The sequence below is a fragment of the Aegilops tauschii genome, chromosome 7 (genome assembly GCF_002575655.3).
Source record: "Aegilops tauschii subsp. strangulata cultivar AL8/78 chromosome 7, Aet v6.0, whole genome shotgun sequence".
NCBI lineage: Eukaryota > Viridiplantae > Streptophyta > Magnoliopsida > Poales > Poaceae > Aegilops > Aegilops tauschii.
In genome coordinates, this window is record NC_053041.3 from 566,198,203 (window position 1) to 566,212,304 (window position 14,102).

At 55.5% G+C, this 14,102-nt stretch overlaps 1 protein-coding gene across 1 annotated transcript; it reads left to right on the top strand.

Annotated features, from left to right (window-relative positions):
• The first annotated feature begins 3,625 nt into the window (after positions 1-3,625).
• LOC141026431 (uncharacterized) lies at positions 3,626-11,015 on the top strand. The gene is made up of 4 exons (XM_073502944.1): positions 3,626-4,917; positions 9,467-9,551; positions 9,703-9,969; positions 10,068-11,015. Exons 1-4 carry the CDS (start codon positions 4,828-4,830, stop codon positions 10,775-10,777), a joined length of 1,152 nt encoding a protein of 383 aa, XP_073359045.1. The 5' UTR covers positions 3,626-4,827; the 3' UTR covers positions 10,778-11,015.
• The last annotated feature ends 3,087 nt before the right edge of the window (positions 11,016-14,102 follow it).

The window sequence follows — 14,102 nt, forward strand, 5'->3', positions numbered from 1 at the left end:
AGAAGCTGACTATTTGGAGGAGCAGGAGAAGATCCGAACAGAGCCTTAGTGTTGCATTTAAAACAACCATCATTTCATATTTTTTGAGATAACTACATGCCGAGGCGAAGGGAGAACCTATGAGATGTTTTAATTTTTGTGCTAAGATTTATATCTTGATCATCAAAATATAATTGCTATATTCTTTTCTCATTATTAAATAAGATGTCACATTATTATTATTTTGCGAACAGGACTCGGGCCATAGTGTTCATTGATGTCTCTCTCATCTCACATGTTCGTGTTTACAGGTTTTGGGAAAATGTCATCCCACACAGCTGAAGGAAATATGCCCTAGAGGCAATAATAAAGTTGTTATTTATATTTCCTTATATACTGATAAATGTTTATTATTCATGCTAGAATTTTATTAACCGGAAACATGATACATGTGTGAATACATAGACAAAACAAAGTGTCCCTAGTATGCCTCTACTAGACTAGTTTGTTAATCAAAGATGGTTAAGTTTCCTAGGCATAGATATGTGTTGTCATTTGATGAACAAGATCACATCATTAGAGAATCATGTGATGGACAAGACCAATCCGTCAGCTTAGCATTAATGATCATTTAGTTTTATTGATATTGCTTTCATCATGACTTATACATGTTCCTCTGACTATGAGGTTATGCAACTCCCGAATACCGGAGGAACACCTTGTGTGCTATCAAACGTCACAACGTAACTGGGTGATTATAAAGATGCTCTACAGGTGTCTCTGATGGTGTTTGTTGAGTTGGCATAGATCGAGATTAGGATTTGTCACTCCATGTATCGGAGAGGTATCTCTGGGCCCTCTCGGTAATGCACATCACTATAAGCTTTGCAAGCGTGTGACTAATGAGTTAGTTGCGGGATGAAGCATTACGGAACAAGTAAAGAGACTTGCCGGTAACGAGATTAAACTAGGTATGAGGATACCGACGCTCGAATCTCGGGCAAGTAACATACCAATGAGAAAGGGAACAACGTATGTTGTTATGCGGTTTGACCGATAAAGATCTTCGTAGAATATGTAGGAGCCAATATGAGCATCTAGGTTCCGCTATTGGTTATTGACCGGAGATGTGTCTCGGTCATGTCTACATAGTTCTCGAACCCGTAGGGTCCGCACGCTTAACTTTGATGACGATTTGTATTATGAGTTATGTGATTTTGATGACCGAAGTTTGTTCGGGGTCCCGGATGAGATCACGGACGTGACAAGGAGTCTCGAAATGGTCGAGACATAAAGGATGATATATTGGACGATGTTATTCGGACACAGGATGAGTTCCGGATGGTACCGGGTAATTATCGGAGTGCCATAGGGTTATCGGAACCCCGGGGGTAACTAATGGGCCTTGATGGGCCTTAGTGGAAAGAGAGGAGGGCCTCACGGGGCTGCCCCCCCCCCCCCCCCGCGCTTGGCAGACCGAATTGGACTAGGGGAAGGGGGCGGTGCCCCCCTTTCCATCCCCTCTCCGTCTCCCTTCCTCTTTCCCCCTTCCACCAGGTGGAATCCTACTAGGACTTGGAGTCCTAGTAGGACTCCTCTCTCCTGGCGCGCCCTACAGGGGCCGGCCAGCCTCCCCCTCTCCTCCTTTATATACGGAGGCAGGGGGCACCCTAGAACACAACAAGATCAATTGTCTTAGCCGCGTGCGGTGCCCCCCTCCAGAGTTTATCACCTCGGTCATATCGTCGTAGTGCTTAGGCGAAGCCCTGCGCCGGTAACTTCATCATCACCGTCGCCACGCCGTCATGTTGACGGAACTCTCCCTCGTCCTCAACTGGATCAAGAGCTCGAGGGATGTCATCGTGCTGAACGTGTGCTGAACACGGAGGTGCCGTACGTTCGGTACTTGGATCGGTTGGATTGTGAAGACGTTTGACTACATCAACCGTGTTACTAAACGCTTCCGCTTCCGGACTACAAGGGTTCGTGGACACACTCTCCCCGCTCGTTGCTATGCTTCTCCTAGATAGATCTTGCGTGATCGTAGGAAATGTATTGAAATACTACGTTCCCCAACAGTGGCATCTGAGCCAGGTATATACGTAGATGTTATATGCACGAGTAGAACACAAAGAGTTGTGGGCGATAATACTCATACTGCTTACCAGCAACGTCTTACTTTGATTCGGCGGTATTGTTGGATGAAGCGGCCTGGACCGACATTACATGACCGCGTTCATGAGACTGGTTCTACCGACGTGCTTCGCACACAGGTGGCTGGCGGGTGTCTGTTTCTCCAACTTTAGTTGAATCGAGTTTGACTACGCCCGGTCCTTGTTGAAGGTTAAAACAGCACACTTGATGAAAAATCGTTGTGGTTTTGATGCGTAGGTAAGAACGGTTCTTGCTAGAAGCCCGTAGCAGCCACGTAAAACTTGCAACAACAAAGTAGAGGACGTCTAACTTGTTTTTGCAGGGCATGTTGTGATGTGAAATGGTCAAGATGTGATGAGATATAAATTGTTGTATGAGATGATCATGTTTTGTAAAAGTTATCGGCAACTGGCAGGAGCCTTATGGTTGTCGCTTTATTGTATGAAATGCAATCGCCATGTAATTGCTTTACTTTATCACTAAGCAGTAGCGATAGTCGTAGAAGCAATAGTTGGCGAGACGACAACGATGCTACGATGGAGATCAAGGTGTCAAGCCGGTGACAATGGAGATCATGACGGTGCTTTGGAGATGGAGATCAAAGGCACAAGATGATGATGGCCATATCATGTCACATATTTTGATAGCATGTGATGTTTATCCTTTATGCATCTTATTTTGCTTAGTACGGCGGTAGCATTATAAGATGATCCCTCACTAAATTTCAAGGTACAAGTGTTCTCCCTGAGTATGCACCGTTGCGACAGTTCGTCATGCCGAGACACCACGTGATGATCGGGTGTGATAAGCTCTACGTTCACATACAACGGGTGCAAGCCAGTTTTGCACGCGTGGAATACTCGGGTTAAACTTGAAGAGCCTAGCATATGCAGATATGGCCTCGGAACACTGAGACCAAAAGGTCGAATGTGAATCATATAGTAGATATGATCAATATAGAGATGTTCACCATTGAAAACTACTCCATCTCACGTGATGATCGGACATGGTTTAGTTGATTTGGATCACGTGATCATTTAGATGACTCGAGGGATGTCTATCTAAGTGAGAGTTCTTTAGTAATATGATTAATTGAACTTTAATTTATCATGAACTTACACTACACCACAGAAAACTTTAGGGGCAATCAGTTGTCGGGAAATGTTAAGAATTCGAGTCACATTTACTGCCGGCAAAGCTTTAACTGCCGGGAAAATATCTATAGGGCGTGCTATCTGCCGGCAATAGTTAACCTAGAAGGGCAGTTTATCTGCCGGCATCTTTCCGGTCAGCCCATCTGCCCTGGAAAGCAAACGAGGGCCTATGCACTGACGGTATGCAACGTTAGCGGTTATGAAACTTTTGGCCCAAAAAGCCCGCAAGGCAGCCGCGGGAGACACAAAACGGTAGAAGTCACTGGAAGCGCCACGCAGCCCTAATTGCTTTCCCCTTCCCCACCTCTTCCCTCAGCCGCCGCACTTACCACCCCCATCCTCTCGAATTGGATCCCGTACCTACACTGCCGCCCTGTGCCTCGCCCCGTCTTCTTCATCCACACGGCCCCGCCCATCGTCGCCGCCCCATCCCCTTCATCGCCCATGCCACCGCCAAGTGCCGTCGCGCTCGCATCCCCCACCCACGACGCCATCTCCACATCCCCATCCATGCCACCGTCGGATGTCAGCGGCGAGTTCAGAGGCGACCTCCATGAACCGCCTGGCAATCTCGCCTCCTAGTCGATGTTGCCGTTGGCAGGTTCGTTCACTTTGGCAGCCGTGCTAGCGGGAGGGCCTGGCCTTGGGCGCCCTCTACCCGCCCTTCATCTCTTGTTGCCTATGGTGTGCCCCCACCATCTTGGGCAATCCTGCAGGTCCAGCTCCCACAATCTCTCTGTTCTTCTACTTTCCTCAGCATGTGTCTGTACTCTGTACGCTGCTCCCTCTTCTACCTTTTCATGCCTCTGTTTTGCTTCTTGCGCATAGTAACTGTATGTATGGTTTGGATAAAGTTTATTGCGAGAGTTTTTCTGCATTGTAACTATGTACTAAATATGCTCTGTTTTAGTCTCTCAATCCCTTTAAAATCAAATCCCCACCGCAGACATATCTTAGTCAATCAAATTCAATGTCCTATTTACAATTTCTGTAGTGCAAAAAGCCCTTTTGATTCTGGCATCATTGCCTTAAAACAAATAATCATTCTAGTTGTTCTTCAGATATTTTGTTTGCAATTCTGCATATACAGGGAGCCAATAGAAGTGACAGAACATAGGCATTTGTGGATCTACTTTTCTTTGTTGTGTAGTAGTGCATGGCTCAAGTTTGCTCTGACTAGAAGCTGCTACTAGCAAATGCCGATGTGGTTAGATGACATCGTGTCAATTGAGTTTGAGTCAACTAGCATAAAGATTTTGCTCTCAAATGTTGTTCTTTAGTTATACTTAATAACACATTTTGTGCCCTGGCGTGTTTGTGAGATACTGAGAAGTCTTGCTTCTTTCATTGTGTAGCTAGCCTTTTCTCCTAAAATTTACATGCGGGTGAACAAATTGACCAGAATACTATGCACCATAAATTCACCTTTTCTCCTAACAGACTTATACTTAGCACTATGATCTTTGTAGAGAAAACCTTGATGGGTCCAAAGCTGTCCAGATGCATCATGAATGATGGTTGAGATGTGGTGCAAAAAGGAATGGAAAGAAACTTGTGCTTGCAGGGAGCGGATGTGATCGGGGGTCACCATCAAGAGAGTGCTTCCTTGGATCGCTACGAAAGGAAAATAGTGAGTTTGTTGAGTAAAACTATCATCTTTGTTGTTAATTTTTATTGGCTCTTTAATGAGTAGATACTATCTAGTATCTTGGCACCTTATGTTCCTAGAGAAGAATAAGTTGAAAGATGGAAGAAGAATAAGTTGAGTAAAGCTATCTTGATAATATTTGCAAATTATGTTGTAGATCAATAGCTCGCGATGTAGCTCCCCGTTTATTTTTGATGTGTTCCTAGAGAAAAATAAGTTGAAAGATGGTAGTAGCAATGATGCGGACTTGGTGCGTGATCTGAGGATTATCCTCATTGCTGCACAGAAGTTGTCGGGTGGTAGGTGCGACATATGCCAACGGGTGGCTTATCATTGTGGGAGCCAGTAAGACGTCGCCGGTGCCTGGAAACGGGATGAGGCGAAGACATGCTCGCCGGCGAATCTTACCCAGGTTCGGGGCTCTCCGTGGAGATAACACCCCTAGTCCTGCTCTGCGGGGTCTCCGCATGATCACTAGATCAGAAAGAGTAGCTACAAGTGCTCCTTGAGCTGTCGGGTTCAAGGGAGAAGAAGAGCAAGTCTAGCTCTCGCTTCCCTCTCTATATGGTGTGTGTGTATCTCTAAGAAGCCAACCCTTTGCATGGGTGCCCCGGGGGGTTTATATAGGCCTACCCCCCAGGGGTACAATTGTAATCCAGCTGGGCGCGGGTCCCAGTCGTCAGTGTGTGTGCTCGCCGGCTTCTCCGCCGGCCATTGGGGCCCGCCGACTGGTGGGTCCCGCCGGCTGCCAGCCTCTTGGTCGACAGGCCGGCCCCATCGCCTGGGGGTCTTGTCGGCGGCTGTTTACTGTAGCCTCGCCCCTGATGACGAGGGCTTTGTCGAGGTAAGCGTGGCTACAGTGTGCCGCCTCGAGGACTCTCACTGTAGCCTTACCTTGTCTTGTCTCCTTAATGTGGCACATGTTTCGAGGGAGGGGGGTAGCCGGCTTCTGGGGGCCGGCTACGCCCCTGGCCGACTGGGGAGGCCGGGCCGCCTTCGTGCCTCTCTCTGGCTAAAGGGGCCCGCCGCCCGTGGGCCATACTGGCGTCTGTCGCGGGTGACGTTGAGGCCAGCATGGCTACAGGGCCGAGCCGGATGGGAGATGGCTGACCCGTACGGCGTCCTGCGGCCATGCCTGCCTCGGGATGCGGGGGTAGTGGGCCGCACTATAGCCACGTCCCGTCTTGTCACCGTTATGTGGGTGTAGTTTTGGTGGGTGCGGTCTTGGCCGGCTTCTTGGAGTCGGCGTTCTTCATGGCCGGCTCTTGGGAGTCGGCGTTCTCCAAGGTCGGCTTCCTGGAGTCGGCCATCTCGTAGTTATCTTGGGGGAGGTTTCTGAGACTGGGTCGCCTTCTGAGAGTCGGCTCCGGGGGTAGCCGGCCGGGGGAAGGCGGCCCAATGCCTTGAATGCTTGAAGGCTCAAATGGCCTCATAATTTTTGAAGAGCCAGGGGTAGTCGGTTAGGCTACCCGTGGCCATTTACTCCGACAGTAGTCCCCGAAGCTGATTGAGCTTCGAGGTTGGGTGGGAGTCGAGAAGCTCGGTTAGCTTCCTATCTTGACGAGCTGGCAGCTGGGAGCCGGCTTCTGTTGGGTACGCCGTCTCGGCGAAAATTTTTGGAGTCGGAGGGCGGGAGCCTGCCAGCGCGTGCACCGGGCCGCGGGCCGGCCACTTGCCGCCTGCGAACCACGTGCCATCCCTTGGCTAAAAAGCCTGCTAGCCCACGCGCGCGACGGGACGTCGCCACGGGTCGGGGGCCCGCCACGCCTACGCCCGGGCCCAGGCGCGGATTCTCTGCGGCCCGAAGCCGCCCGCACGTCTTCCTGCGGCAGTTTCGGCATGCCTTTAGGGCATAATAATCGCGAGGCGTGGGGGAGTTGGTGCAGTTAATCCCACGCCTCACCCCACGCCCTGCCTCCCCGACTTCACCGTGCGAAGCTATAAGTAGGGGGAGGGGGGAGAGCGGCAGGAGCTCGCACGCCCCTCCCCTCTCCGCCATCTTCTTCCTTCTGCTCTTTCTTGCGACAGCGCCTCGCCGCCGCACCGCTCCACCACTCGATCCTCCGCCGTCGCGCTCATTCTCGCCAGCCCTACGCCACGATGCAGTTCCGCGGGGATTGAGACGGCTCCAACATCCATGAGGATCACGTCGAGTTCCTCCGCAAGACGCGGCGGATGCCCAGCGCGGACAAGGTGGAGGTCCGTCTTGCGCCGGCGAAGGAGATTACGCCGGAGCCGGAGGAAGGCGAGCGGGTAGTCTTCCGCTCGCATTTCTTGCGCGGCATCGGCTTGCCCGTGAGCGCCTTCTTCCGCTCCTTTCTCGAGTTCTACCAACTCCAGCCGCACCACCTCACCCCGAACACAGTGGTGCTGCTGTCCGCCTTCGTCACCTTGTGCGAAGTCTACCTCGGCGTCCTCCCCACCCTCGAGCTCTGGGGGGAGTTCTTCCAGTCCAAGCTGGGCACGCGCATGCAGGGCGTGCCGGCTCAGACTGGCGCCTTCGTCACGATGCGGAGGGTGGCCGCCGACAACCCCTTCCCCGTCATCACGCTGATCCAGTCGGTGAAGCTATGGCAGAAGTCATACTTCTACGTGAAGAACGTTGCCCCGCAGGGCGACTACGTCAATCTGCCGGCTTACATAGCCGGCCCACCGGTAGGCAGGCGGCCCCAGTGGTCCTATCGGGCCGTGACGCTGACGCCGGCTGGAACCGCAGCTGTCGCCCGAGTGCGGGCGATGATCCAGTCGGAGGGCTTGTCGGGGCCCGACCTGCTGGCCGCCTTCGTCACGCGCCGGGTGCTCCCGCTCGAGAGCCGCCCTCATCTGATCTGTCAGATGAGCGGCCAACTCGATCTGAGTCGGATGTGCACCAAAGACATGCCGCACGACGAGGTGGCCTATATGGTGAACTACCTTGCGAACTGCAAGCTCTCCGCAGAGTGGCAGTTCGGCAAGGAGCCATATTGCCGGGCCCATCCACCGCCCACGGTATGTTCTCTTTTTCTCTTTCTCTCTTCTCAGTTTTGTCGCCGAGTTCCTTTTGGCCGACTCTGACTAGTCGGCTTGTCTCGACAGAGCCCTCTTCTTCGGCCTGCAGGCGGGTCGGACGCGGAGCGCCGATTCGTCCCCGACCGGACGGAGCACGATCTGGAGGACCCCGACTAGGGGGCGGCCGCTATGGATGACAACACCGAGGCGGGCGGTGGCCAAGCCGGTGGCAAGGCAGGCAGCTCCGGGCTTGGAGTCAGCTTCGACGACTGGCCGGACGATGACGAGGCTGAAGTCGTCCCACGCCGCCAGCCGGCGCCTGGCCACGGTGCGGGTTCCTCCGCCGCGCCGCCTGCTCGGGGCGGCGGGCAAAAGCATCGTGCCGCGCCGGGCTTGTTCGGCAGTCGGCCGAAGAAGCCCAGAGGCGGGGCAGCGGCGACCAGGCGGTAGGAGGCGGCCGCGAAGGCGGCCCGCTTCCGCAAGGCGGTGAAGCAGCCGCAGACGGTGTCGGCGTAAGTATATACTCCTTCGTGTATTCTTTTCTTTCTTTCTTTTCTCTGGTAGCTCCTGAGTCCTTGTCTTTTCTCCAAAAAACCAGGGCTCCATTGTCGCTCGAGCGGGCTGCTGCCGCCTCCGTCGTTGGGTCGCCGGGAGGATCTGGGAGCACTACTCGCCGCATGGACCCCCTTGCCGATCTTCAGGCGACGACGGAGCGGAACGCGCGGGAGGTGCGGGAGGAGCGGGAGGCGCAGGAGGCGGAGGCACTGAGGGCGGCCTCCGCCAAGGCGGCGCAGGAGGAGGAGGCGGCGAAGGCGCGCGCTGACGCCACAGCCAAGGCCCAAGCGGAGGCTGCGGCTGCGGCTGCGGCGATGGCGGAGGGGGCCTTGCTGGTCGCCCCACTGCGCGTCGCGGCGCCTGGGGCCCCGGAGCCCCCGCTAGAAGAAGCCGGCGGTGAGCAGCCGGGGCTGGAGAGAGAAGACGACATCGTCATCCTAGAGAGGGTGGCGGCACTGGCCCCGCCAACTAGAGCGGCTCAAGGCGGCGGCCTGACCTGCCGCCTGCGCAGTCGGCCGGGGGCGAGCCGGCCGCGAGGACTGATCTGGCGGTCCGGACGTCGTCGCGCCAGCGCACGGGGAAGGCCGCATCGGAGCCGCAGAAGGCTGCATCGGAGCCGCAGCCGGCCGCGGGCTCCAGCTCGTCGGCCCAGGATATGGAGGCGGCCAGCGCCAGCTCGGGGTGGACGCCGGGCGGAGGGGCGGCCGTGATGAATGTGGCCGCGCAGGACGTCCGGGCCCGGCTCCAAGCCCAGGCTACGGCGCTGAGGAAATACAACGACGAGTTCCTTGTGACACGGGCGGCCATCCGGGTTAGTCTTCTTATCTTGCTTTTTTGATCTTGTTTTCTTCCGTGGGTGCGCGTCAGCGCACCCACTGGGTGTAGTCCCCGAGTTCCGAGTCGGCTGCTGAGCAGGCGGCTTGGAACTTCTTAGCGGATCTAGTTTTGCTATTCTTGCTCTTACTTTGCTCTTCTGCCTGTCTTGCAGGACTACCACAATCTTCGCGCGGCTGCCTTCAACTCCCAGGCTCGGGAGCTGACCCAGAAGACCGCCGACCTAACTGAGAGCCGGGGTAAGTGCTTCGTCCTTTATCTCACGTGGGGGCGCATCAGCGCACCCACTGGGTGTAGTCCCCGAGATTCGGGCCGACTGCTGAGCAGTCGGGTCGGATCTTCCTTGACGACTTCTTCTTATTGCTTCTTCTTTCTCTGCCGTCCCTGCAGCGGCCAACGCCAGTCTGAGGGAGCAGCTGGGAGGGTCTCAGGCTGCCCTTCGTGCTAAGGAGGCCGAGTTTGCCGCCTTGGTGCAGGAACGTGACCGCCTGGCCAAGAGGTTGGCCGACCAGGAGGAGAGCCACAAGGCGGCTCTGAAGGCGGTGCAGGACAGCGAAGCCGCCCTCCAGGCCGAGTATGAGACAGAGGCGGCTGGTTGGGCCGAAGCAAGGCAGACACTGATCAATGGCTATGGCCAGATCGAAGATTTGGTTGACGGTAAGCCGCCTTCTTCTTCGTCCTTTCTTGCCGCCTGCCGCTCTTGGCTCGTTTTCTAACTTGGTGTTTTCTCTTCTTTCTCTTTCTTTCTTGCGCAGAGTACTTCCCTGGCTACTCTACCGCCGCCAACCAAATCATCGAGGCCCGCCGCGAGGCACGGAGGCAGGCTGGCACCGAGATTGCACCAAACGCTAGTCGGTCGCTGGAAGAGCAGCTCTTGGCGATCCAGGCCCGCCTCCAGCCGACTCATCGACTGCTCCGCCGGCTTCAACGTGCCGGGGCGCAGATGTTGGCCGCCCTCTGGCCCGGCGAAGTGGTTCCCCGCACCCCTAGTCGGACTGCCGACCGGCTGGAGGTGGCAGTCGGCCGCTTCGAAGCCTGGAAGGCTTCGGCGGCTCGGTCCGGCGCCAGGCGGGCGCTGGAGTTCGTCAAGGCCTGGTATCCCGGCCTGAGTCTGGACCAGCTGGCTACCTGGCGGCGGCAGGCCGACACGGAGCTGGAGCCGGCGCGGCCGGCTATCATCCGGCGGGCTTCGGCGATCGCCGACTACACCGACACCAGCGCCTTCGCCCCTGAGGTAGATGACAACGGTGTTGCTCAGCCGGAGGAATGGTTCGGGCTGAACCCGGCAGACGGCGAAGACTCGGCGGAGGAGATCGACTCCAACGACGAGGGCGAAGAAGAGGAGGAGGAGGGTGAAGACGCCGGGCCGGATGGTGGGGCGGCCGGCCAGCCTCAGCTTGACCGTGCCTCCAGCAACACGTCACGCGTGGGTGATTCGCCTGCCACCGGCGGTGATCAAGCCTAGACCCGCCAGCCGGCCACTCCTTCAGCTGGCGACGCCGTCTCCACCGACCAACCCGGCTCCCACATCGCACCTTTAGTCTAGTCTGCTATCTTTTATTTTCCTGTCTTGTCACTTTTGGAACAATATTCTGTTAAGTTTACACAATTTCACCCACTGGGGGTGTATTCGAACTATGTCGATTGCCGGCCTGTTGGGAGCTTTATATGTATATATGACTATGCAAGTGGTTGGCTTTTCCTTGTTCTTTGTTTTTCATCCTTCTGTTGTTTCTTTTGCCGCCCTCCCTTGGTTGCCACCTCCCCAGTCAGGCAGTTGCTCTGCAATCTGTGGCTGGAGAAGTGCTTGGCCAATTGGGAGGGCAAGTACTCTAGCTTTGTTGGATTATAGCGAAGTGTTTGGGAAGCCGGCCAGCCGACTGTTCTGACAGCCGGCAAGCGTGGTCGGAGGCCGTCTTTTCGTTATACAAGTTCATCAGTCCTTAGCCCTTTTTCGTGTGGGCATCCTTTCTGCCTTGGCTCTTGCTAGTCGGATAGTCGGTTCTTCGAGCTGCGACTTTCAACAAGAGAGGACTCGGGAGCCGGCACACTACTTGTCTGACTTCAGGTAGAACTTTAATATAGCTTAAGGCGGCCAGTCCCCGGGCCGACTAGTCGAACCCGGTGCCAGACAGGAAATCAAATGTAATAATACATTCATGGATATGACACTCGTCACTCATAGATAAATAAAGGCAGTCCCCGAGTGCTCCTCGGGGGGCCTGTTGTTTCGTACTTAATACAAAAAGGGTAGCATGATACATACTGCTTTCAACTGTAAAATCTTCTCAGGAGGTTCGCGTTCCATGGTCGCTCTGACTCCTTGCCGGAGTCATCCCTCTTGCGTGCTCTTGGTTTTTGCGCGTCGATCAAGTAGTAGGAGTCGTTGCCTAGTGCCTTGCTGATGACGAAAGGGCCTTCCCAGGGGGGCGAGAGCTTGTGCTGGCTGGTTGTTCGCTGGATCAGCCGAAGCACAAGGTCGCCCTCCTGGAAAGATCTTGGCTTGACCTTGCGGTTGTGGTGGCGCAACCCCTGCTGGTAGATGGCGGACCGGCTGAGTGCTAACAGCCGGCCTTCTTCCAGTAGGTCGACACCGTCTTCTCTTGCTTCCTTGGCCTCCGCCTCTGTGTACATGGTGATCCGAGGCGAGTCGAACTCGATGTCGGTTGGGATGACGGCCTCGGCACCATATACAAGGAAGAATGGAGTGAAGCCGGTTGACTTGTTGGGGATAGTACGCAGACTCCAGAGGATAGCCGGCAGCTCATCGAGCCAGCAGCCGGCCGATCGCTCCAGTGGTACAACCAGTCGGGGCTTGATGCCGGAGAGGATGAGTCCATTTGCTCGCTCGACCTGGCCGTTTGACTGCGGGTGGGCAACGGACGCTAAGTCCAGTCGGATACCCTGCGTCGTGCAGAAACGTGCCAGTGCTCCTTTGGCAAAGTTTGTGCCATTGTCGGTGATGATGCTGTGCGGTACGCCGTACCGAGTAGTGATGTCAGTGATGAACGTCACGGCAGTCGGCCCGTTCAGCTTCTTGATCGGCTTCGCTTCGATCCACTTGGTGAACTTGTCCACGGCGACGAGCAGATGTGTCAAGCCGCCGCGGGCTGTCTTGAAAGGGCCCACCATGTCCAGTCCCCAGACGGCAAAGGGCCAGGTGAGGGGAATGGTCTTGAGTGCAGAGGCCAGCAGGTGTTGCTTGGAACTGAAGACTTGGCATCCTCTGCAGCTCTTGACTATCTCTTTGGCATCTTCCAAAGTAGTCGGCCAAAAGAAACCGTGGCGGAAAGCTTTGGCCACAAGTGATCTTGAGGCTGCGTGGTGGCCGTATTCGCCTTGACGGATATCCTTGAGGATTGCCACTCCTTTTCCTGGCTCGACACAGTGCTGGAAGACTCCAGTGACGCTGCGCTTGACAAGCTCTCTGTTAATTATTGCATATGCTCCGGCTCGTCGTTGCACTAGTCTTGCTGAGATCTCATCAGCCGGCAGCTCTCTGTTGACTAGGAATTTGAGGATGGGCTGGGCCCATGATGGAGCTGTGACTTCTTCTTCTGTCAGTACGGCCACCATGACTCGGGTAGGTGGGTCGGGTGGCGTGGAATTGGAGTCGGCCACCGCTTCTTGTGTTGCTGCAGTCCCCGGGCCGACTGCTGCAGTCCCCGGGCCGGGTTCTGAAGTCCCCGGGCCGGGTGCGACTACGGCAATCCCCGGGCCAGTTGTCGAAGTCCCCATGCCGCCTGCGGGGTTCCTCCAGTCGGATCCGGCTGCATCGGGGACAGGCGGTATGAAGATAGAGTCTGACTCTAGAGACGACTTGATGGACGGCTTGAGGAGGCGCTGGAGGGAGACGCCGGTCGGTATAGCCTGTCGGGTGGAGCCGATCCATGCCAGGGCATCTGCTTGGTTGTTGTCGGCCCTTGGCACGTGAAGGAACTCGCACCCTTCGAAGTACCCACTGATCTGCTGGACGAGGAATCGATAGCTCGCCATGTTTGCATCCTTGGCGTCCCAGTCGCCAGACGACTGCTGGACCACCAAGTCTGAGTCGCCATAACACAGGATCCGGCGTATGCCGAGTTCTTTGGCTAGCCGGAGCCCATGTATGAGCGCCTCGTACTCGGCCACGTTGTTGGAGGCGGCGAAGTGGATTTGCAGCGTGTATCTGAGTTTGTCGCCTTTGGGAGAGGTGAGGACGATGCCGGCTTCCAAGCCGGTGCGCATCTTGGACCCGTCGAAGTGCATCCGCCAATGGGTAGAGTCGGGAGCCGGCGGTAGGTACTGGGTCTCGGCCCAGTCGACGAGGAAGTCGGCCAATGCTTGGGACTTGATGGCGGTGCGGGGTTGGTAGAAGATTGTGTATGGTGCCAAGGCAATGGCCCACTTAGCCACCCGGCCGGAGGCATCCCGGCTGCCTATGATCTCGGCAAGCGGGGCGGTGCACACGACCGTGATGGGATGCTCTTGGAAGTAGGGCTTCAGCTTCTTGGCGGCGAAGTACACCCCATAGCACATCTTCTGGTAGTGCGGGTAGTTTTGCTTTGAGCTGGATAGTACTTCACTTAGATAATACACCGGCCTTTGAACTAGCTGGGCTCGGCCTTCTTCCGGGTGCTGGACCACGACAACTGTACTGACCACTCGGCTAGTCGCGGCAATGTAGAGGAGCATGGGCTCCTTCTCAGTCGGTGCCGCCAGTACAGGTGGAGTGGTCAGCATCTTCTTCAGCTCATGGAAGGCTTGGTCGGCTTGGTCATTCCACTCGAAGTGAGTGGACTTCTTCATGA

Bases quoted from the DNA above. Each gene is read 5' to 3' on its own strand.
- LOC141026431 (XM_073502944.1), top strand. From the start codon at position 4,828: ATGGAAAGAAACTTGTGCTTGCAGGGAGCGGATGTGATCGGGGGTCAC. The intron at 9,552-9,702 runs GTAAGTGCTTCG...CCGTCCCTGCAG, and splicing joins CGACCTAACTGAGAGCCGGG to CGGCCAACGCCAGTCTGAGG. The intron at 9,970-10,067 runs GTAAGCCGCCTT...TTTCTTGCGCAG, and splicing joins GATCGAAGATTTGGTTGACG to AGTACTTCCCTGGCTACTCT.